Below are 23,270 nucleotides of genomic sequence, written 5' to 3'. Positions count from 1 at the left end.
TTTGAGGTTGTTTTCTAGGTTTGATGGGTGACACCTGTCATCCAGCATTTGTCTTCTTACATTTACAACCTACCTCGCAGGAATAAGTACAAGATTTGTGTTACTTTTTTGCCATGAAAGGACACATAATTCATTGCTTGTGTGCATGCAAGATTACAGCGTTCCTCTTGAATTTGTCAGCCTCGCCAGTGATACTGAACCCTTGGACCATTCACTACCATCCACTAATGGTGTTGCTGTTCGTGCAAGTCATGCTGGTGCTTTCTGTAATGGGAATCCAAGGGGCCATTCTCTTTGTAATTTTAATTTGCTAAGCAGTTGAAATGAACCATTTGTAATGGAAATAAAATAAATTTTATAGACCTGGTGTTCAGTTATTTTTCTGCACTGGGGCAGGAACAGCGTGTGTGTGGAAGGGGTTTAAGGTAGATTGAAGCCACTTCTGCAGGCGCTGCATTCTGTGGCTGTGCCTTGCCTGACTCCTGATGTAAGTCAGAGCAACCTCAGGGCTGCCCTGTCTTATATTCTGCTTCCTATGGGCCAGCGTGGTGCACTCCAGCTACACCCCTTATCCACTTCCTGCACTGTGGGCTAATGGAGAGCTGTGTAGAGCCCTTAACCTTGTTCTGAACCAGCCACAGGGGCCCTCTATGCAGAGGGTGCTGTCAGGGGGGGAGGACATTATACTGCCTTCAATGCACTTTTACACTGCCAGGGTGGCATAAAGGGACCTTAGTGTAAGTGGGAATCAGGCCCTTGGGTTTTAAAATTAGTTTGCAAGGCAATGTGACTCAAACCTTTTCAGTGTAAGGCCATGCCCTTTATATCAGCCAATAAGAGGGAGGCATGGGAGAGGCAGCTGCTCCAGCAGGCTGATATAATGTCTATAAATACAAGGGAGGAAAGCATGTACTTTCTGGTTATGTGGGCCCCGTTGGACCTTTCTGTAATCGGGTCCAAACTTTTCATTTCTGTGTCACTTGCTTTTGCCGTTTTCTTTTTCTTCACCTTCTTCCCGTTCTCCCAGAAAAAAAAGGAGCCACCAGGTTAGTGGAGTTCGATATTTGCAGACTGATGAGTAATTTGCTGCTGAAACATTTAGGATCAGATTGTAACACTCTTGCTTGCACCAGGTAGTGCTTATCCCCCAGGTAATCTTCTGGTTGGTCACAGTGGGGCTACTAATGGGGTAAGAAGCTACCCAAAAGAGCAAGGACATCACAGTCTAACCCTTTAATAATCTAAGTGAATGAAAATTGGAATGGTACCCTGGCAAAAATATGAGCATGCACAGAATACAGGAGTGGAATGCAGCTGGGAGGTGGCAAGGTTGGGTGTTTTGCGATGTGAAGAGGATTTGGGTGTGGTGGGCCTGGGTGTACGCCAGGGGATGCTTGGAGCCGGTGGGCATGTTGGTGCTGAGAACTGCAAGTGGACGGGGGAGGGGACGATTCTTGGAAAGATTTTTCATTGAAACAGAGCGAGGCTTGTTGAAGAACTTGGCTGGAGGAGGGGGAATTACGGCAGAGGCAGGGAGAAGATGGCACTTGTGTGCATGAGAAGGGGGAGACATTTGGCGTGGGAATGTCAGGTGTAGGTTTGTGGATTTCAGAGAATGTATAGCTGGAACAATGGGGGAAACGCCGGTTGTTATTTGAGCACTGACACTATTTGGGACTTGACAAACCAATAACCAGTCAGTGAGCTCCGTGTAGCAGTGCAAAGGAAGTTTGCTCCCCCTAGAGATGAGGGAGCAGGTGTCACGGCCTTTCCCTCTCCACATGCCAGGGTCCATTGTGCCACCAGACCAGGAGTGACAAGTGCTTTACAAATGAGTCTCATCACAGTGATAACAACGAGGGGCCTGGTCTTGTGTACAGCCCTTGAGACTTGACAGGATGACCCCGCTGGCTCTGTGTTGGCACAGTCCCTCCTTCTGGATACTCACAGCAGCATATGCCCAGGCATGGCGGGTTGGGTGAAAGGTTGGGGTTTTCCATCTGACCCAGGTACAGGAGGTGAATCCCTCCCCAGAAATGAAAGCAGCCTAGCACAACTACTTAGCATGTGAGTCCCAGGAATCACACCAACATGCAGATGCTGGTGAGTTCTAGGACACCCTTCTCTTTCTCAGGCTTCCTGAATGAGCCCAGGGAGTTGCTGTCTGGCTTAGGACTGAAACTGCTAAGGCTAATCATCTTGGTATTCTTCCAGTGGGGGATGGTGGAAGACATGAAATATTTCAGCCCAAACATGAAACCTCTTTGGAGTTCAAGTGTTCCGGTTTTTCATTAAATATCAAAATTCCCAGCAGAAAGTCAACACTTTTCTTGAAAAAATGTCAGTCAAAACCCCCATTTTCCATCAAAGAACAGCTTAAACAGAAACCTTTCAACCAGCCCTGGTGCTTCATCTCTGAGCATTAAGGGACCTCAGTGAAAATCTGCCTGATGGCATGGGTTTAATAAAGAAGGGTTATAAATGCAAACCAGCAGGTTTGACAACCTACAGTTCCCCCTCAACTAACCACGCCTCTTTTATTTGGGAGACAAGTAAGACTGTTGACAAGGGGAATGTGTGATGATTAAAGCCAAGCCATCAATTTGCAGTTAATGAATGTGCTGGCCAATCAATTTAAACTTTCCTCTGCTCATTAATGGTTAGCAAACTGATTATTGTTTTGGTTTGTTTGTTTGTTAACAGGGGTGTTTGTTATTCAGAAGTGTTCCATTAGCTGTTTCAGGCACATCCTGCCTACATGACAACAGTCTTTCATTGTGTTATTGCTGCACTTAGTCCTGCCCCATTCATTGGCCAAGCTGCTGGATGTGAGAGGAGAAGGAGGAGGGACTTGTGGTTAAAGCACAAGGCAAATTCAGACTAGAAATAAAGCTCAGTCTTTCCACAGTGAAGACAATTAACCACTGAAAGAATTTACCGAGGGTTGTGGTGGATTCTCCTCAACTGGAAGTTTTCAAATCAAGATTGGCTGGTTTTTTCTAGTTTGAGTCAAACAGGAATTAATTCAGGGAAGTCCTGTGGTCTGTGATATGCTGGAGATCAGTCTAGATGATCCCAATAGTCCCTTCTGGCTTTAAACTCTATGAATTGTGACTCAGGAGACCTGGCTCTGCCACATGCAGCCCATTTGATCTCAGGTAAGTCACACAGACCTTGATTCAGCAACACACTTAAGGCATGTGAGTTGTCCCATCGAAGTCACGGGCTGGAAGTGATGCTCGTGCTTAACTACCTTCCTGAATCGTGGTCTGATGCTCTGTGCCTCAGTCTCCTCATCTGTAAAAGAGGGAAATAGTAAGCTTTTGGGGGCAGGGAACATCTCTTATGAAGTGCCCATCCAGCACTTAGCACAACAGGGCCCCGATTTCATGAGGAGCCTCAGCAATTGCACAGCTAGCACTCAAGTAACAGCAGCGACTGTGGCAAGGATGCAACATGTATTTTTAAATCACTGAGTAGATCAGGAGGAAGGACACAAGCAGGCCACTGCTGTCTGCCTACTAAAATAATCAAATGTTTTCTCTGTGTAGATCTAGCTAAATTACTTATTTTAAATACACTTCTATGTTGTCTGAATATAATGTATTATTTTTGCAATAAGTTATTTCTATCATCTCTACTGAACGAGTTCCCCCACCCACATTCACAATGGACCGTCCAGCCCAGGCACCAGATTATGCTCAGTGACAGTGGGTGTCAATTCAGAGCTAGTCCATCACCCTCAGTGGATTTGCGCAGTGGTTACCTGCAGACAAATAAGGGTTGTAACACGGCAGGAATCATTCACTGCATCCCTCCTTGCCTTATTCAGTGTGTGCTCTGTGAAGCAGGGATTCTGCAGGAATAACCGTTTGTGATCATGCACGTTGCAGGTTGGGGCTCCTCCCGGTTCTTCTCTCTTCGCTCCAGCACTGCTGCTGGTCCGGTTTTGTCCAGGACAATCCTGGGGTTTTAAAATTCCCACTGTGGGAATCTGCCACCCCAGCCCAAGTAGCAGAAGGGGATGGGGAGACATCCATTGCTGTCAAGGATAGTGCTAGCAGCTAAAGCCAGGCCGCTCCCTGGCTCCCAGTACCACACCCAGACCCAGCAGCCCTAAGGACACATCTCCCTGCAAAAAAAGGTGTGTTCTTAGCTCACGTTAGCTAACAGTTAACAGAGCAGCGAAGACGCCGCAACTCAAATTAGCGGGTAGAGTTTGGCCCCAGGCTCTCCTTTGGTTTTAACTTGAGCGGCTAACACAAGTTAAAAGCCACATTGCTGGGTTCGCTGCTATTTTACCCTCGTTCAGAACTGGTTTTTTAAATTTGCACAGTGCAGACATAGTCGAAGGCCTACACTAATTGTTTCCATGGAGGGGTGGGAGCTGCTACTATCCCCTCAGTTTACTCACACTCCCTCCTGGTTCCCTCACTCACCCATTGACTCCTCCTGTTACCCAGCTCCTCTTTCTCGCCCCCTCACCTTCCCCTCTCCCATCCCAGCAAACCCTGCTTCCCAAACCCCCCAGGTGCCCCCTGACACTCCTGGCTCCTCTAGCCCAATCTCCCCATTCTGCCCCCTACCCCACACCTAGTTTATCCCCATCTGCCTCCTCAGAGTCCTTGCAAAACTGTCTCCAGCAACATTGGCCACTAGGACAGACTTCCCCCTTCTCAGAGCAGCCAAAATCTAACCCTCCTTCTTCCTTTAATGTAACACATGGCAGCTGGGCCCTGTAGCTTAATGAGCCCCACCTGCATCTCTTCTCCCTCCACTTAACCCTTTGCAGGCCGTTTCCTTACCCCTGTAGACCCAGCAGGAAATGAGATGGTGGGTAGTGGCCCTACATGAGGAACCCCAGACAAGCTTTCTACGGGTTCAGGACGTGGGTGGGGAATAGACACTGTCACCAGGTAGCTGAAGACTGCAGTCTGCTGTCATGCTGGTGGAGCAGGGAGCCCTCTCCTCCTTCAATTTGCTCCTGAGCATCCAGATAACTGCAGCCGCCGGTTCCCATTTGGAAGGTTTCCTTCACAACTGACAAGAGCGAGAGGCCTTGGCCGATATTTTTTTGGAAGTGGCCACTGATTAGCTTTCCTCAGTTGTTGAGCGACCAGCCCAAGACACCGAGGCCCAGATCCTCATGCAGGCTGCTAACGTCCATTGAAATCAGCGCCTAAAATCCCTATCGGGACCTCGGCCCTAGAGACCTGCTCTTCAGAGCCGCTGAGAACCCACAGCTCCCAATGACTTGATGGAGCATGGCAGCCAGGACTGGGCCCTGTCTGAGCCGCTTGCCACGCCGGGCCCAGGAGGGATCTGGTGCCAGGCGACGCGGCCGAGTGTGCTGGAGCAGAGCCATCTCAAGGCAGCTGGCGGCGAAGTCGAGCCGAGAGCACCGCTATGGAAATCGGGGGAATGTAGGGGGAAAACTCAAGAGGTAGCTAACCAGCGGAGGGCTTTTTTAGCTGCCGTCTGATGCGGCAGAGAGACCATCCCATCAGTCCTCGCTGGGATGCGGTGGACACCCAAGCCTTGGAGATGACATAACCCGTGAACAACGAAACAGTCGCCTGGGCTTCCAGTGACATCACAATCCATGTTGTGTGCTAGCTGCCCGTGGAAGAGAGCGGGCGCGATAGCAGGGACTGAACTGCGGGGTGGTTGGGGCGGGAAGGTCTCCCCATTGGCCGGAGAGAATCTAGCCCCATGCTAGTTAGGGGGCTTGACTTGGTGACTCTCCTTAGTGACTGGCCCAAATGCCCACTGGAGATTTGGCAGGAGAGAGAATCAGGTAAGCCCTAGACCATCTCATCTCTCCCTCATGGGGGGTTAGACTAGATGACCTTTGTGGTCCCTTCTAACCCTGTGAGTCTATGGAAGGGGGGAGTTGGCCAGCTCTGTGGCACTGTCACACTCCCTCCCACCCCCCATCCCATTTTTGAGGCTCCATGAGTCCAGTGGATTGGGGGGGGGGGGGGGAGCTGGATCAACAGCTCATTCTGATGAGGGGTAAATTTGCATCCCTTGTTGGAACAACAGGGGAGATATACCCCACAAAGGGATCTTTGCTAAGGATCTCCCCCCCGTAGAGGCATGTAATTCCTATGATTCTGTGTTATTGCTGGCCATAAACTATGCATCTGACGGTTGACGGGGTGGTTCTGCATTAGCCACTAATCTGCCTTAGCATCTTCTCCCAGGTAGCTATCGCAATAACATCATTGCTTTGGTAGCTTTATTTCTATGGCTGCAGTGTGTCAAATACAAAAGCCTCCCCGACCTCATGCCCCAAACTGTATATTCATGCAAAGTGTAAAGGAAATGTCAAAGGTTCCAATCACCACGGTAATTGTGCTAAAATTATAAAAAACCTCACCCCCACCCCAAAATGCTCAGGGACTGAATGCTATTTTCTTGCCTGTGATTTTTCCAATCCCCGTTGTTGTTTGTTTTGCTGGAAGGTATACATGGCCACTATCAAGTGGGTCTTTGATCTATAGACAATCACAGACCAAGTTAAAGCTGATGGGTATGATAATAACCTTTCATTGACCTTGGAGCTTTATAAAAGGGGGGTCAATATCATACTCCTCGTTTTATAGATGAGGAAATTGGGACACTGGGCAGTGAAGTGACTTGCCCAAGTTCACCCGGCAGATCAGTGGCAGAGTTTAAGGCCCTTTACACTGCCAAAGCAGCAGGGGCATGGGAACAATGTATACAGTGGAGGTGCTGAAAGCCATTGAACCAAACTGTAAACCCTACACATAATGGAAACCACTTCAAGCCAGGGGGTGCGGAAGCACCTCTAGTTCTATCATCCATGCAAAACGATATAAAATGGCCTTACCAAAACTGAGAATCAGGCCCATGATGTTTATATTTGCAAAACCCGCCTGTTGAGCTTACAGACTTTGGACTCAGCCGCACATTTGGAGAACAGGTCACTTCGATCAGACACTTCTCCTAGCTGACCAGTTTGCACATGCAGCTCCTCAGGGACTAGGGATATCTGAGAACAAACCTCTGAGGCACAATATTCGCTTTTCCCTTCCGATTATGCCATGGGATTTTGCAAACCTAAATTTCAGCTCATACCATGTGGCTTTGTTAATTCACAAAGGGGTGTATCTGTAGCTCAGTGGTGCATACAATCAGCAGGACAACTAAACAAACAAACAAAAACCCGCCCCACTTTCAAAAAATCTGTTGAAAAGGGCCCAAACCTGCAGTTCCCAGCCGCTCTGCCAAAGTCTGTACCCGCTGGTCCCTCACTCCCGCATCGTGACAGCTCATTGCACGCATCCAGATTTAGGTGCGGCTGACGCTGCACAGAGTATAATTTACAGTATGACATTTTGGCTTGTCATTTACCGAGAGGTGGTGCTTTGAAAGGAGATAGCCCTGACTGTAAGAAACAGTCCTGGTCCCAGAGAGAGTGTGGGAATCGGACAGGCACCCGGCTCTCCTTCATCAATCCATCTATTATTTTTATTTTCCAGCTAAGAAAATGTTGCAGCCACCACAAAAACAGGAGCATGCACGCAACTTGGGGATAGGGAAAGCCATCGCTGTGTTGACCTCGGGAGGAGACGCCCAGGGTAAGGAGACGAGCTGCACTGTTTGTGTTCAGAATCTGTTTGCTGGCATCAATGGGCATGATTTTCAAAAGAGACTAGAGATTCTGGGTGCTTCAGTTTTAGGAGAGCAGTTTTCCTCTCAGAGAATCAGGTCCCTTTAAGGTGTCACCAATTGGGCATTTAAAAACCGTGGTCAGTCTATGATTATTATTAATATTGAGATAGCACTTCGAGGCCAAGGTCCCTTGGCAGCAGGAGCTGGGCAAACATGTCCCAGAGGGTTCCTGCCCCTAGCGAAATTTGAGAGCTGAGACAACAGGCCTGTCCAATAAGCAGCTGGGGGAGCACAAGACAACGGGGGTTCTCTGTGTCTCTCACACACTTGTACAGTCCCCCCGTTGGTTACCTCAGCACAGAAGATTTACTGGGTTTGTCCTCACAGACTCCTCGGAGGCAGGGCAGGGCTATCGGCCCCATTCTACAGCGGGTGGACTGACACACAGAGAGACTGACTTGCCTAAAAAGGAGCTGGAATTGAACCCCCATCTCTCAGTAGCTAGGCAAGTGCCCTAACCACTAGGCCATTCTTCCTTCCCCATGAGCGCTCTGATAAGCTCACAGTCGATGACTGAAGATGCCTTTAAGCACGTCCATGATTTCTTAGTCCCAAAGCACAAACATGAGGTCAGACTCAGTGGCGTACCGTGGGTCTCCGGTGCCCAGGGGCCATACTTACATTTGCAGCCCCGCATTGGCGGCAGCGCCCCATGGGTGGGGGAGGGGGGGTCTGTGGGCCCGTGTCCCGCTCTCCCCCACTTCTCATCCTCCCTCCCATCGGCGGCAGCATCAGTGGCAGCAGTGCTCCGTGGGGGGAGGGGGGTCTGTGGGCCCATTTCCTGCTCTCCCCCACGACCTCCCCTCCTGCTGTGGGAGTGGCGGGGGTTGCCCAGCATTGAGGGAGGCATGATGGGCTCTGGTCCCCGCAGCACCCGCCTTGTGCCCAGCGCAGGCTCAGAGGGGCCAGGAGGATGCCCTGGTCACCTGCGACAGGGCAGCTCCTCTGAGGAGGGCGCGGCTGGCGCCCCCCCTCCCAGGCCAGCACCCGGGGACATGGCCCCCCTCGGTATGCCCCTGGTCAGATGAGATGATCACGATAGTTCCTTCTGACCTTAAAGTCTATGAATCTGTGTTAAAGGAAACATAGGGAACTGCTGGAATGGATCAGAGCCAAGGTCCATCTAGCCCCCGCCAGTGATCAGATGTGGCAGAAGAAGCTGTGAGCCTCCTGCAGCTCTGGGATAAGTTCAGAGAATAAAGAGTATACATGGCGGTGAAATTTCCTGGACGGCCGTCTGCTGTGTGTGGATGAAGCACAAAGCCAGGTGTTAGCATGGAGGGTAAACTGGAGAAGAGTCGGGGCTGCGGATACCATGTGCGCTCAGGAGGGTGGGTGTTCCACACATTCGTATAGCACTGGTTCCTAGCTGGCATCAATCCTGAAGGTATTTAGTAGGCAGGCAGGAGCTTATCTCATGATTGCAGGAATAGGTGGGAGGGGCCGGATTCTCAGAAAGTGCTGAGTCCTCCACCTTGGAAAGTCAGGTCCCTTTAAGGCATTTTAAGTTGAGCATCCAAAATCCCTCGTCACATTTGCAAATCTTGGCTGGGTTATGTTCGTCTCTTCCTATGTGAAGTATTACCGTGCTGTACATCACAAGACACCAGAGGCTCTACATAGCTCAGAAATTTCTGGGAATCCCCAGGGTTTATGGGGGGGAAGATTGGTGTCAGCAGCGCTTTGCCATTGCCTAGCTGTCTGCTCTACCTCCATTGATCTCGCAACTCGGCAGAACTCCCCTCCCATGTGAGAGATACAGCCACTTGCAGCAGGGGATAGAAAAGTGACAGGTCCATCCTCCGAGAGTGGGGAGGGTAGAACAGGGCTGGGAGAATCGCCATGCCCCCTTAGCGGAGGGATGTCCCACACTGAGCAAACTGGGCATTGGACCAAGAGCCCACCTGGGAGAAGAAAGAAGCAGGGAATAGACCTGATGGGTTTGATCTAGGACCTGCGGGTGAATTGGGAGCTGCAGCGCTGGGGGGTAATTGACTCGGTGACACCAGTCAGATGCTCCAGGAGCTGTGACACCAGCAATGCACAAGCACTGGGAGGACAGGCTTGGCGGATGGCATCATTATCTGGGGTGACTGTGTGGGTCTCTGAGACAGGGTCAAACAATCTCACAGCTGAATTCAGGTTGAGGTTTTTGTTTTTTTGCTAAGCCACACCCCTGGGGGCTCAGAGCCAGCCAGCAAAGATTACCATTCTCTCTATGCCCCCTGGAGACTGGAGTACAGCATAGCTTTGCGAAAGAAATCCAGCCTTGATTTAAAGACTCCGACGGATGGAGAACCCACCACATCCCTTGTTCCACCTCCCTGCTAATCATTGCATTGTCATTTCTGGTTTGACGTTGTCTAGCACAAATAGCATTTCCCCTTGGTCTTCGTTCTCACAGCTTGTCCGTGGGCTGTCATCCAAGATTGCTTTGTGACTGACAAACTCCCATTGTGCCGCTGTCCACCCGAGGAGGGGACCTGTGGTGGAGGCCTCTCCTTGGGACAGAGGAGTACTTTGGGATGGGAGCACAAGCCCCTCTCCCGCCAGGGTATTTTCAGCCAGGCAGGCACGCCGGGTGCCAGAGAGACTCGCAGGCACTTATTGTTAAATGTCAGCGGACCAAAAATAAAAGGTGAAAATCACCCGAGAGATCAGGTGCTTGGGACGGCGTCATCCAGCCCATCCTGACCCGGAGCTGTAAAGGGTTCTGGGCATGCAGGAGGGCGGGTGAGGACTGAGTTATGTTAGGCGGTGCCGCCAGGTTCTGCTGAGCAAAGGGATGGGGCCAAGAGCCCCCCATGTGATACAGAGCCAGCTCCCTGCCTGCTTTAACATTACATGGGTTTAGGGCAGAGGCAAGGCCGCTGTGCCAAACCACTGGCCATCGCCCACACACGGAGTGGGAGCAAAGGCCGCAGAGGGAACACCATGGTCTTGAAGAGGTCTTTGCCCTCCGCTGTATGGAATCACCCAGCACAAGGGATGGACCGTGAGCTGTCAGTGACGCAGTAACCCAGATAGGCCTTGGGCTGCGCCTTGACAGCTTCAGGGAAGCTCTTACGTAGCGAGGAGGCTCTACAAAGACAGAGGAAGGCTGGTCCAGCGGCCAAGACGCTGGGCTGGGACTCAAGAGATGGGGGTGACCTTGGACAAGTCACGTCTGTTTCTCCTCCCATGCTTGGTCTCTCATTTCCATTTAGACTGTGAGTTCTGTGTGCCAGGGACGGTCTCTGGGCAGCACCTGGTGCAAGTGGGTCCTGATCTCTTTTGTAGCCTCCAGCTCCTAGTGTAATACAAATAAGTAACACTGATACTTGGATCCAATATAGCTGCTCCTGGAGTACGTTGATTGACCTCACGTTAGTTCCAAGAATAAACCCGTATCAGCCATGGTACCTCCCCTCCTGAGGAACTCCTGGTCATTATGGAGTTTACCTCTCCATAGGATCATCCGCCTGGACAATGATCCCTTTCCACTGTTTCAAATCTCTTTAGCGGAAAGGTCTTGCAATCCAGCTGGGCTTTTTTCCATGGAGCGTTTACTGTTGGTTCTACAGGGGTCATTTGAATGCTGTATTCCCAAGGAAACTGCCTCCAGCTGTGAAACACAGCTGTGCATTTTCTTTAGCTCCTCTGGCTTAGCCAGTCGGAGCAGAGATGCCTCCCCATTGCCATTACCCATTTGATCAGTTTAAGATGCAGGCATGCTCCCAAGCCGTGCACAGCTGGCATGTCTGTTTACAGTGCAGAACTGTAAATATACCTTGCTTGTGCACTGCAGTGGGTGTGTCTTGCATAGAGGCAGGGTGGCCCAATGATTAGGGCGCTAGGCTGGTACTTGGAGATTTGTAAGGGGCGGGGCTCTTGGACAATTTCGGAGAAGTGTCCCTTTGGTGTAGGCGTGGCAGAATTCGATTTTTTGGTTTTATACTTTTGATGGATAATCTAATGTTTCTTTTTAAGCATTTTTTATTTGTATTGATTTAAATGTTCACATCTGCCGAAAATGAGGGGGAGGAGAGGTCAGATGATAATTATTTAATAAACAGCAGACACTGAGATTCAAAGAGTTAAAGCTCTATAATGTTAAAACCCAAATTGCCACCATCACTTGACAAAAGCTACAAAGTCAATAGCCTTAAATCAAACTGAGAGGTTCTCAGGCAGCATTTTTTTTTTACTCTGCCTATCGGCGAATGTCTGTTATCACCGATGGGGATATTTTTTCATTGGTTTGTCTGTGCATGGTGAAAACGACGTTTAGCGACATTTACCAAGAAAAAGCTAATCCTGCCAAGCCTACTTTTGAGGGATCCTCCTTGCAGGAACTGAGTTGGGTGGCACCAGAGCTGAGATGGAAGAAGGTATCTGGGGAGGATCAGCAGATGCTGGGGCCTGGGATAAAGCTGCCTCCTTCCAATGCATCATCATCCTGCACTCACATTGGGCAGCGATCTCTTGTCAATGGCTTCCATGGATTCCTGGGAGACACTTGACTCGGCTGCCCCCAGCAGTGCAGGGAAAAGGCTTGTCTAGTACTGAAACCATTCCTGTCCTGTAGGAAAAACTAGCTTCTTTTGCAAGTGTCAATCTGTATCCAGCCCAGAACTGCCCAGAGCCCCTTCCTGTTAGTGCATCAGAAGCCCCGGAGCGTCATCGGGTTGGCCAGAAGGGACCATCATCATCGTCTAGGGGTGGGATGTTTCAAGAGCGTGTCAGTGACTTAGGCGCACTAGACCCATTGGCTTTCAGTGGGGGTTTGCACACCTTAGATGCTTTTGAAGATCCCGCCCCGTGTCTGATCTCCTCTATGGCACAGGCCAGAGAATGTCACCTGACAATTCCTCCGTCAAGCCCAACGGTGTGTGATTGAATTACGGCACGCTACTGAACAAGAAGGCCAACTCCCGCAGAGATTCCCTTCCGCTATGGAATGAGATGGCGGGTGCTTTGCATCCACGAGTGATTTCTCTCTCTTTCTCGGCACAGGCATGAATGCGGCTGTCCGTGCTGTGGTTCGAGTGGGTATTTTTACAGGAGCCAAGGTGTACTTTGTTCATGAGGTGGGTACAATCGTTTCCTTCTCGAATGGCTTCCCCCTTCCTCTGCTATGAACTGCCTCTGCCTTCAGCCTTTCACTGGGATTTTAATACCGTCATTTCAACAGTAAATGAATGTTATAAACGTTGCCCCTAGAAAAATCCCCATTGCACAGGGTGATAGGAATTGAAATCTCTCCTGATTTTCATGGGGTGCTTGACCTGCACCCTAACTCCCGACCCCAACTGAAACCAGAGCTCACTGCCCCAAACCGGAAGCTGCATCCCTGAACCCCTGCCCGCTACCCCAAACCTGCTCCCCTGAATCTCCATCCTCTGTCTCAAACATCAACCAGAATCCACTACTCCAAACCCAAGCCAGAACTTGTCCTCTAGAACCAGAACTTGCTACCTGTACCCCAAACCCTACCAGAACCCCTTACTCCCTATCTTCTACTCCCCCTGAGCCCTAATCCTTGCCGCTGTGTTGCATGTTTTTATTGACTGATTTGAACCCCTTTTACAATGTCATCTGGAGTTTGAGCAGTCTAGAGTGTCCCCGCAACCCAGCTACTGTCCACCAAACCAGGGGCCACCAGCAAGCTAGCACAGAGCACCACCTGCCCACTTCTGACTAACACACAGGAAGCACGCACCACTCCCCAGGGGACCAGGTGTGTCCACGTAAGCAAGAGACTCTCACAGGCAACAAAGATCAATGGCACGGTCCTACTCTGCACGGTCCTCCATGGACTGCAACAGGCTCTAAGGAGTCATTTGTCTCCATCCATTACAGGAATTCACGCCCTTCTCACTCATGGGTCTTGGTAAGACCAGATGGCCAGAGAATCTATCCACACTGTGATTTAGCGTTTGGGTTGACTCAGCTATTTCGTCATTTCAGCCAAGCTGCCAGCAACTGGCTCTGCAGAACCTACGTCAGAAATTGACTCCCCAGTTTCTGATGACATCTGAGATCAGGAAGCAAAATTCTCTTGTCCCTCCCTGTATGTAGTACTACTACTACTACAGGAAGAGGGGGATACTGGCTTATCAGTTGACTCCCTAAAAAAACAGCAGCCTTCAGAAGTCCAGGTTCAGGATCTCTCTCATCAGCAGCAATCCAAGCCTTTTATTTCAAGTTTTCAGTGCACTGAAAAAGTAGCTTCCCTCATAACCTGCCACAGGTTCACTGCAGCAGTGGGCTGATGATACCAGAGACATGCACCAGGTTGCTACAAATACAGACCGTGCTTAACGGCTTTATCCAGAGCTTCAGCACCTCTGTACCAGCCAATGCAAGACAGACACACCCACAAAGCCCTCCCAACATCCAGAAGCAGAACCAGCGCCCTGTGCTAGTCCCAGGCACCCCAGTTCCACCAGCAGCCTGCACACCTGCAGTAACCTCAAAGACCCATTCTGTGTCTAACTACAGAGCCACTGAGAGATGCATCTATCTCCCTATCCATCCATTTCTACATATACTCATCTCTCCATCCGTCACCATATATACCCATCTAGCCATCATTTCTAATATGCCCACCATCGTGGTATCTGGGCAACAGTGACAGATGACCGTTATAAGTGCCTGCTTCCTAGTGATTGTAACTAATGCTGGGCTAAGGGGGAAAGATCAGGAAAGTTGTGAGCAGGTGGGAAAGGCGAGGGCAGTGGGGGCAGGGAAAGCAGATTGGAGCTGAGAGATGCTGTGGGCTCCAGCACAGAAATACTCCCATGTCCATTGTACTGCCAAGGAAACTTGCCCAAAACTTTCAAAAGACGAGCCTGGGAGCTTAAATTCATAACTTTGCTAGACACTAAAAAGCAGGGACTGAACAGACACAGGATTTTTGGCTTATTACAACCATTTATAACCCACTAACAACTCCCCCAACTGCTTCCCTCTCCCCACAGCTTTCCTCCCTATGACTGGAAGGGCGTTAGCGGGCCGCTTCATCTTGAATGGTCCCTTGAAATATGTACTAACTACTTATGCTAAACAATCTGTTCCATCTTGTGTTTAGCTGGGACACTCAGAGCTCTTTCAGGTCTGGGAAATTTAGTCAGTGTAAGCATGAAAGCTTGTGTCTCTCACCAAAAAACATTGGTCCAGTAAAAGATATTATCTCACCCACCTAATGTCTCATTGTGTTGCCAGTCTGTTATTTGCTCACTATCCCATATTGTGCCTGTATTGCCAACACGTTTCCTACGGAGAGTTCTTTGTTCAGAACTGAACTCCGATCTGCCGCTGTCTTCAATTCACACCTTCTCTTGCTCTGCTCAAAATGGTCTCTGCAATCCTCCGAGTCCACAACATGTCAGCGGGATACAAGCTTTGATATCAGTAGTGGCTGGGATTGCTGAAACCCTGCCATGGATTGGGCGGGATATGGGCAAGAAAGTATCTCTGTGTGGGGGTGGAGAGGTGTCTGTGCAGGGGAAAGGGGTGCTTATCCGAATGTGAATGGTTCCATGCAGTTCCTTTCTACTTCACTCTGCTCTCCAGTTCCTGTGGGTGTCCTCTGTCCATCCATCACCATCTGTATCCATCTAGCTCTCCCAGCAGTAACTGGTGTACAAAAGTGTCCTGAGCAGAGGTGGCTTCAGACTTCTCCCTGATCTCTTTCCTGTGCATTCCGTTTTAGGGTTACCAAGGACTGGTGGATGGCGGCAATAATATCAAGGAGGCCACATGGGAAGGCGTCTCAATGATGCTTCAGCTGGTAAGTCATGGTGCGAATCCCCTTCATTCAATCGACTGTGAAAGGGAGCGAGGGCCCTGGCCCAGTATTTAGGCTGGGGTTGACAAAGAAGGAGCCTATAGGAGTTAGGCACCCGACTCTCACTGAATATCAGTGGGATTTGGATACCGAAGGGCCAAATTTTCAAACATGCTTACGTGTTTCCGGGGCACGTCCCCATTGTAAGTCCATGGGACTTGTGCTCCTAACTGCCTACTCTATGTGTACACATCGGGTGGTGTGTAGAGTACAGGGGCCACGTTGCACTGAAAAGTTCCAGCAGCGGGGAGGCAGCCGGCAAAGGATCTAGCAGGTGGCGAGTACAAGTGAGCGTCTCCCGGTGCCTCGTGGCACTTGGGTTTGAATCCGCATACAAGACACATTACACATGAATCGGGACTTTGCCACATGCCTCGAGCAAAGGGGGCAGCGGGTAGCTGGGCTGCCCTTGGATGAGCCCGGGACCCTGATCCCTGGCAACATGGAATGCTTCCCCTTCCATGCCAGCTCGGCTGAGTCGGAGGGAGGGGGCGTGGCCAATCCAAGGCTCCACCCACTCACATGCATGGGAGTGGGGTGTAGAAACCGTGCAAGCTACTTCCCACCTCCCCACCCTGCTACCTGCCACATGGATAGGCAGCACAGGAGAGTAAGGGAGCATCTGGAGGCACCCAGCCAGATTCACCCCCCAGCTAGTCCTTAATGAGCTACTGGAGACAAGCAGCTCTGAGGGAACATAAAGCCGGCCCTAACCCCTTGAGAACATCATTGTCTCCACCCCAGAGAACAGCAGGGGAGCGACAGGGACAGGGGAATGTGACATTACGTCACAGGCACGGCAGCTCTCCTGAGCCCAGGCTTCTGCCTGCGCTGGACCTGCCTGTCCTCCCGTGGCTGGAAGAGACCGATTTACTCTTATAACGACTTCAAAGGTCACGGACGGGATTCCTGCCAGGAGGGAAATGATTGTAGCATCTTGCCCTTTTCTTTGGCAGGGTCACTGGCAAGGGCTCGGGAACGTCTGTGTAACGATATGTCTGAGACCTAAAAGAAGGTGAAATCAGAGGTGGAGGCTGCCAGCAGCCCCGCTTGTGATCCGGGACCTCGGGTCAGGTTTCACAAACAAGGACCGCAGAGAGCTCGTAGGGAACGGTGCTGTGCCGTCCCTGTGCACCCTCGAGACGGCATCAACTGGCTTTAAAATCATATCTCCCCCTTGCCCTCTAAGAGGAGTTGAGGGGGAAGGCAGCATGACATCGCTGCCATGGTTTCGAGGGATAATTTACTCTTGTGTTCCAGAGGAGACCTAGTTTCCAGACCTAGTTTCTTCTTCTCCTGAGCCGGCTGGTCCATGCCACATGTCAGAACTGGCTCCAGCCAGGAGCTTTTTGTATGTTGTTGCCAGAGCCGCACGGAAAGTTGTCCGCCAGAGGCTGGCTGAATAACAAGGAAGGAAGGAATGACAATTCATACCGTGACCTTCGCCACACAACGCCAAAGCCTCGGGAACATGGCGGCTAAGCAGCAACAAGAGACGCTGCAGGCCCAGCCCGTAGAATAGCAACCTTGCGTCATACAGCGCAGTGGAGTCTGGTCTCTGGGCGACCTACACCCAGAACACATTTTGGTTACGTTTGCAGGGACTCACTGAAAGAGCAAAGGGTCTCTTGCATCAATTGAACATTCATTGTACAGCCACCAGGACTGGACGGCTCAGGGGACCTGCAAACCTTTCACCGCCAGGTCACCAGTTCTAATCCAGCCCAGCTTGTTAGCAGCTGAAAACAGACGGCACGTTTGGGGGTCTCAGTCCCAGCGAGAGGGTTTGACTGGATGACCCTTGCGGTCCCTTCTAGCCCTGGGATTTGATGGTTCTCTGGTAGCACCTTCGCTAGATAGCGAGCTATCCCCTCTCAACAGCGGGCCAGTTCCTCATCGAGGAGGATTGTTGAATGGAGGCTGGATCCTTCCCTGTCGAGATGAACGTCCCCTGACTGAGAACTGGGCCATGGTGGTGGGGTGTGCGTAGCCTGTGCCACTCATGGCAGTGGAATAAAGGCAGCTCTATCTAATAAGGTGCCTGGCATGAAAGTGCCAGTGTGAAGAGCACGGCATGGACTAAAGAAGAGAGATTCAGCATCTAAGGCCAGAAGGGACCTTTGGACCATTGAGTCTGAATTCCTGTCTAGCAACAGGCCCTGGCATTTCAGCCCTGAATTGAAGCCAATATCGTCGGTTTGACGAAAGCATCTTTCAGAAGGGATCCAGTCTGGAGCTGAAGATGGCCAGAGATGGAGAGTCCACCACTTCCCTGGGGAGTGCGTTCCAGCAGTTAAAAACGTGTGCCTTATCTTGAATTTGAACTGGTCTGGCTTTAGCTTCCAGACGTTGATTCTCATTCTGCCTGTCTCTGCTAGCCAGCGAGCCTTTTAATAGCCCGGATTCTCTCCCGATGGAGGCACTTTTACATTGTGAGCAAGCCACTTCTCAGTCTTCCTGCTGATACACTAAACACATCGAGCTCTCTAAGTTTCTCACTGCCAGGGATTTTCTCCAGCCCTGTGACATTCTTCTGCACCTTCTCCAATTTTTCAACATCCTTTTTAAAATGTGGACATCAGAACTGTCCTCCGCATTCCCGTGTCTGTCTCACCAGTGCCCTGTATAGACAGAGAACCACCTCTGCCATGCAACCTGCTCACCTCTGCCTAGATCAGCTCCTGAGACAGACCACAGTCCTCTGGGGGAGGGGTTCCCTACTAACCCACCTTCTGCCTCCCTCCAGGGCGGCACGGTAATTGGAAGCGCCAGGTGCCAGGACTTCCGCACCCACGAGGGTCGTTTGAAAGCCGCCCGCAACCTGGTGAAGAAAGGCATCACCAACCTGTGTGTCATCGGGGGAGACGGCAGTCTGACCGGAGCAGACACCTTCCGGGCCGAGTGGAGCACTTTGCTAGTGGAACTGATTAAAACAGGTACCGGAGCAAGGCAGCACTAGATGGAGCGGGAGGGGGTTGAGCTGCAGTGACGGCCCCAGCTCCGATATGAATGTAACCGCATGGTCCAGCCTTCCAGAGAGCAGCCAGGAGCCCAGTGATTCTGCTGCACGACTCCTCCTTCCATACAAAGTAACTGGCTGCCCCAGTCACCCAGGCCCAGATCCTCAGAGATATTTAGGATTTCAGTGAGAGTCAGGTGCCTGAATACCTTTGAGGATCTGGGCCCTGCTTCATCTCTGATGTCACCCACCTGCCCTTGAGCCCTTCACCTCTAAAGCCCCATGCACTCCTCATGGGACATTGGCCCATCTGTGCACCCACCAAGTGCCTGCCATCTCCCCAATTCCCACCCCCAAGGCACTCCACCCTCCTGGAGACACCCCTCAGCGTGCGTATCTTGTCCCAGGAGACCCGTCTGCCCAGGTGTGTTCCTGCCGCGTTACCTACCTCTGCACATCCCCCCCAGCAGACCGCAGGGCAGCGAAGGGTGTGGAAATGCCAGCCCGCAGAGCTTGCTGGGATGCGGAAACGAATTTCACAAACACTTCGTGAATTTCCCCTCCCCTGTTTTTCCATCCAGATGTTATTCTCCATTCAACTCTAGCAGGGGGGAAGCGTCGCTGAGGTGTTACTGAGAATTCTCTGTCTCAGGGGCTTGCCACGCATGCTGCTCAGACTCTCCATGATGGCCATTCTCGGGATCAGGAAGGAATTTTCCACCCCTTCAGATTGGCAGGAATCTGGGGCGTTTTTCACCTTCCTCTTCAGCATGGGGTGTGGGTCCCTTGCTAGGATTCTCCGTGTGTATCTCATGAATCCCTTGCCATTGCAGAGGCCTCTGGCATGGGTGGCACCTTAGTCCCTCCTATTCTCTGCCTGTGGCCCACAACGGCTTTGTCTTCTATGGGCTGTGCTACTTTGGTCTTGCTCTGGGGGTTGGCTTTGGCACGGGGGTGGCAGTGTGGCGTTTAGTGGCCTGTGACGTCCAAGAGGTCGGACTAGATGGTCTGGTGGTCCCTTCCGGCCTTAAGCTTTCTTGCTTCGGGCCTCGCCCAAAGATCCTTGAATTCAGTGGGCTTTGGATCAGGTCCCCAGCGTGCCTCGCCCAGTGATAAGCTTTCAGGGAACTACCCCCCCACTCCCCGCAGACTGTCATTGTTCCAAGGGGCCCCGGAATCTCTCCACAGGTGGCATCACGGCCGAGGAAGCCAAGAACTCTAGTCACTTGAACATCGTAGGAATGGTCGGCTCCATCGATAACGACTTCTGCGGCACGGACATGACGATAGGCACAGACTCCGCCCTCCACCGGATAATGGAAATAGTCGATGCCATAACGACGACCGCCCAAAGGTGAGTAATCTGGCGGGTAATCATAAGGCGGCTTTTCACATTAGGGACTTGTGTTTGTGTCCCGTTTCTGTACAGCACCTAGCGCAATGGGGCCCTGATCCGTGCCTAAGTCTCCTGGGCAATACAGATTATTATTAATAAAGGTAGTAATGAGGTGCTGTATCCCAGCCCTGCATTGCTGACCGTCTGCAAAGTCAAGACAAACACAGGCGGAGATGTGACTTGCCAAAGGTCACACGGGAGAGCCAGGTATAGTACCCGGGTCTTCTGAATCCCAGTCCACTGGACTCCCCTGCATGTCCATCGTATTAAGGCATCGTTATTATTCAAGTTGCTGTATTGCTGCATTCTGTAACCGCTGGGCGAACTCTCTCTCCTGTCTCTTGCAGTCACCAGAGGACGTTTGTGCTGGAGGTGATGGGCCGTCACTGCGGGTGGGTCAAGCTTTCACTTCCGTGCGTTTGAACCGTTTCTGCATTTTTGCCGCCTCCTCACCCTTTGCCCCAGCGCCCAGGGAGGCGGCACCCTCGCTTTACAGGAAGTGGAGAGGTTAGAAAGAGGGGCCAGTCGCAGGCAACAAAGGGCTGGAGGTGCAAGCAACCCCGCCCAGCTTTCCAGCCAACAAAGCCAGTGGAAACCCTTAACTGCAATCAAACTGGGTGAAATTGATCCTGATGCAGAGTGGCCAGCATGTGTCAAGCTCCCTTCTGCACACCCCAGGCAGGCTTCAAATACTGACTGGAGGCTGGGGGCGAGGAAGGGACAGGACTCAGCAGGCTTCCCCACGCCCCCTCTGGCACTGCGCTGCCAGCCCAGCTTCCCTGCCCCGGGTGCCATCTAATGGGGCTCCTTCTCTCCCTCCATCCCTCATGAGCTTTGGGGGCTTGTTCCCATCCCCACTGAAGACAATGGGCCAGTTCTCGCCTAGCGTGAAATGATGTGGCTCATTGAAATCAAGGCTGAAATTCTCCGGCCTGTGCTACGCAGGAGTTCAGAGCAGATGACCAGAACGGTCCCTTCTGGCCTTGAGAGCTGTGGCTGTGTAAGAGTTTTGCTAAGTTTGCTGCTGGTGGAATTCTCCCCTGGCACAAGGCCGGGGTCCCTCTGCAATCCCATGTAAGTCCCCATAGCAGGGCTTGAATTTCCCTTCAGCAGGGCGGGGACCCTTGTGCTGGCCCCTTCTGCCCCAGGGTAAATGTCACCCATGGGAAGCTGAGGGAGTTTAGTTTGCAGCAGCATCCCTCTCGTGTCCCGATTGCCCCCAAAAAACTTTAGGAGGTTTGAAATTTTGTCAAGAAAAGTTAGTTCAGAAGAAAAACAGAGCATCAGGGAGCTCTGTGTCCCCCCCATCCCACTGTGGCATCGAACAGAACCGCAGGGAGTATTTTATTTTTGGATGCAAATTTGAAACCACCAAGCAGTATTTCCAGAGCATCTCCCGCCAGCCTTTGCCACCAATGGCTACTTACGCCGCTTGCTAAGCACACGGTACAACCTTTCGAACTCGCAGCATCGCCACCGGCCCTCTAACCTTCCTCCTTTTCTCTCGCCTTAGCTATCTCGCTCTCATTACGGCCCTGGCTTGTGGTGCCGATTGGGTTTTCATTCCAGAGTCTCCGCCTGAGGATGACTGGGAGGAACACTTGTGCAGGCGGCTAATCGAGGTAACCCCAGCCCCGCTTCTTGGAAGCGACTCCTGCTTTGCACAGACTTGACCCAGGATTGTGAGGCCTGAAAACTAGGACGCTTGAGATTCAAGCTCTGAGAAGAAAGGTGGTCTAGTGGTTAGGGTGCTGGTCGGACATCTGGGTTCAAGTCCTTGCTCTGTCATTACTTCCTATTTGATCTTGGGCAAGTTACTTAGCCCAGATCTTCAGAGGTATTTAATGCCTCACTCCCGCTGATATCACTGGGAATTAGATCTTTGAGGATCTGGGTCCTTGTCTCTGTACCTGAAATTCCCCATGTGAATAACAGCACTGCTTCCCCTCATAGGGAGGTTGTGAGCATAAACCCACTTCAGGATGGTGAAGCACGCAGATACCATTGAAGCTAGATTTAGCGCGACACATTTGGTCCAGTTTCCTGTTGGAAGGGGTTCCTCATGGAGAAGGCTTGTCCTTCACTGCGGGGGCAGAAGGGCTGGCATTAGAGGTGGTCGGGAATTTTGTGACTAAACACTTCTCCCGTCCAGGATGGGCTTTCTGGAGGAGGAGACAGACACCCCGGAGTAGCCCCCTGATCTGATCTGCCACAATCCAGCAGCAGCAGAATCTTGAACGGGGCTCTTCCATAGTCCAAGAGAGTGCCCTAACCACTAGGCTATGGGGCACAGTGCTGACTGCCCTGTCACGTGCTGATCCTGGAGTTGGTCTCTATTTTTCTCCACACAAAAAACGCGCAGGGTCTCATGGTTGTTCTGATGTGGAACAAAAATGCCAACCTTCCAAAATTGTTCCCCAAATGGACTTGGGGTTTCCCAGCCTGCGCTAGCATCTGGTGCTCCACTCGGGTCCTGCTGCAACCCACGGCTGCAAGTGGGATAGGAGCAGCACATAGGTCTTATTCTGTCCCTTTGTGAATCCCACCCCCGGTGCAATTTTACACATCACGTCACTGGGCGGCTTTCTCCCTTCCCTCTCCTTCAGACAAGAGGCCGCGGATCGAGACTGAACATCATTATTGTGGCCGAAGGCGCCATCAACAAGCAGGGCAAGCCCATCACCTCAGAGGACATCAAAAACGTGAGTGGGGCCTGGGATCAGCTCTGTGCTCGACCCCGAGAATAGGTCCCTCTTGTGCTCCCGTGAGCTCCCAGCATGCATCTGTCTCATGAGCGCTCAGCTCCTCAGCAGGTGCAAAGCAGCATCGCTTGATGCTAGTGGACACCAGCTACAGGTATGGCCCTGAGATTTGGAGCCTCTGGAAGCCTTCAAAGATTTGCTGGTGCTCTTTGCTGCTCGGCATTCGTGCTGGGTCACAGCCAGCCAGACCTTACGGCTGGGCAAGGCAGGGCTCTGCTAGCAGAAAGCTTTAAAACTGCCCTCAGTTAAAGCCCGAGGCCAGATGACCAGCTGGCGACAATCAGCACTGCTGCCTCTGAAGGCGGTGGAGCTAGGCTGATCGATGCCAGCTGAGGATATGCCCCTGCCCCTCCCAGATCTTAGCCTCCAATGGCCTCTACTGCTGCACGTTCACCCGTGGCGCGGCGTGGGCTCTTGAGATAAAGAGGGCAAAAGGTGAATCTTTTCTGTAATTGTCTCTCTTCCCTTTAGCTGGTTGTGAAACGCCTGGGCTATGACACAAGGGTCACCATCCTCGGGCACGTGCAGCGCGGTGGGACCCCCTCTGCCTTTGACCGCATCCTGGTAGGCACCGTTGGTATCTCCCCCATGCTTCTCCTCCTGCTACCTGAGATCCTTTTA

At 51.6% G+C, this 23,270-nt stretch overlaps 1 protein-coding gene across 3 annotated transcripts in view; it reads left to right on the top strand.

Moving 5' to 3' along the window:
• The first annotated feature begins 950 nt into the window (after positions 1 to 950).
• The window catches only part of PFKM (phosphofructokinase, muscle), a 39,381-nt gene continuing 17,061 nt past the window's right edge, over positions 951 to 23,270 (top strand). Inside the window, exons 1-10 of one of the 3 annotated variants that reach the window (XM_067529955.1) lie at positions 951 to 1,046; positions 7,509 to 7,607; positions 12,697 to 12,770; positions 15,398 to 15,475; positions 18,279 to 18,468; positions 19,680 to 19,845; positions 20,235 to 20,279; positions 21,401 to 21,509; positions 22,494 to 22,589; positions 23,121 to 23,213. In XM_067529955.1, coding sequence (XP_067386056.1) covers positions 7,517 to 7,607; positions 12,697 to 12,770; positions 15,398 to 15,475; positions 18,279 to 18,468; positions 19,680 to 19,845; positions 20,235 to 20,279; positions 21,401 to 21,509; positions 22,494 to 22,589; positions 23,121 to 23,213 — 942 coding nt within the window. In that variant the 5' untranslated portion in view covers positions 951 to 1,046; positions 7,509 to 7,516. Of the gene's footprint in view, positions 1,047 to 7,508; positions 7,608 to 8,072; positions 8,147 to 12,696; positions 12,771 to 15,397; positions 15,476 to 18,278; positions 18,469 to 19,679; positions 19,846 to 20,234; positions 20,280 to 21,400; positions 21,510 to 22,493; positions 22,590 to 23,120; positions 23,214 to 23,270 lie in introns of those variants that run through there. The other 2 variants (XM_067529956.1, XM_067529957.1) reach the window with 2 other exon arrangements.

The sequence above is a fragment of the Emydura macquarii genome, unplaced genomic scaffold, assembly GCF_026122565.2.
Source record: "Emydura macquarii macquarii isolate MOO-44397 ecotype Brisbane River unplaced genomic scaffold, CSIRO-AGI_Emac_v2 contig_2994, whole genome shotgun sequence".
NCBI classification, from domain to species: domain Eukaryota; kingdom Metazoa; phylum Chordata; order Testudines; family Chelidae; genus Emydura; species Emydura macquarii.
The sequence above is the reverse complement of the archived record's forward strand: the minus strand, read 5'-3'. Positions and strand labels throughout refer to the sequence as shown.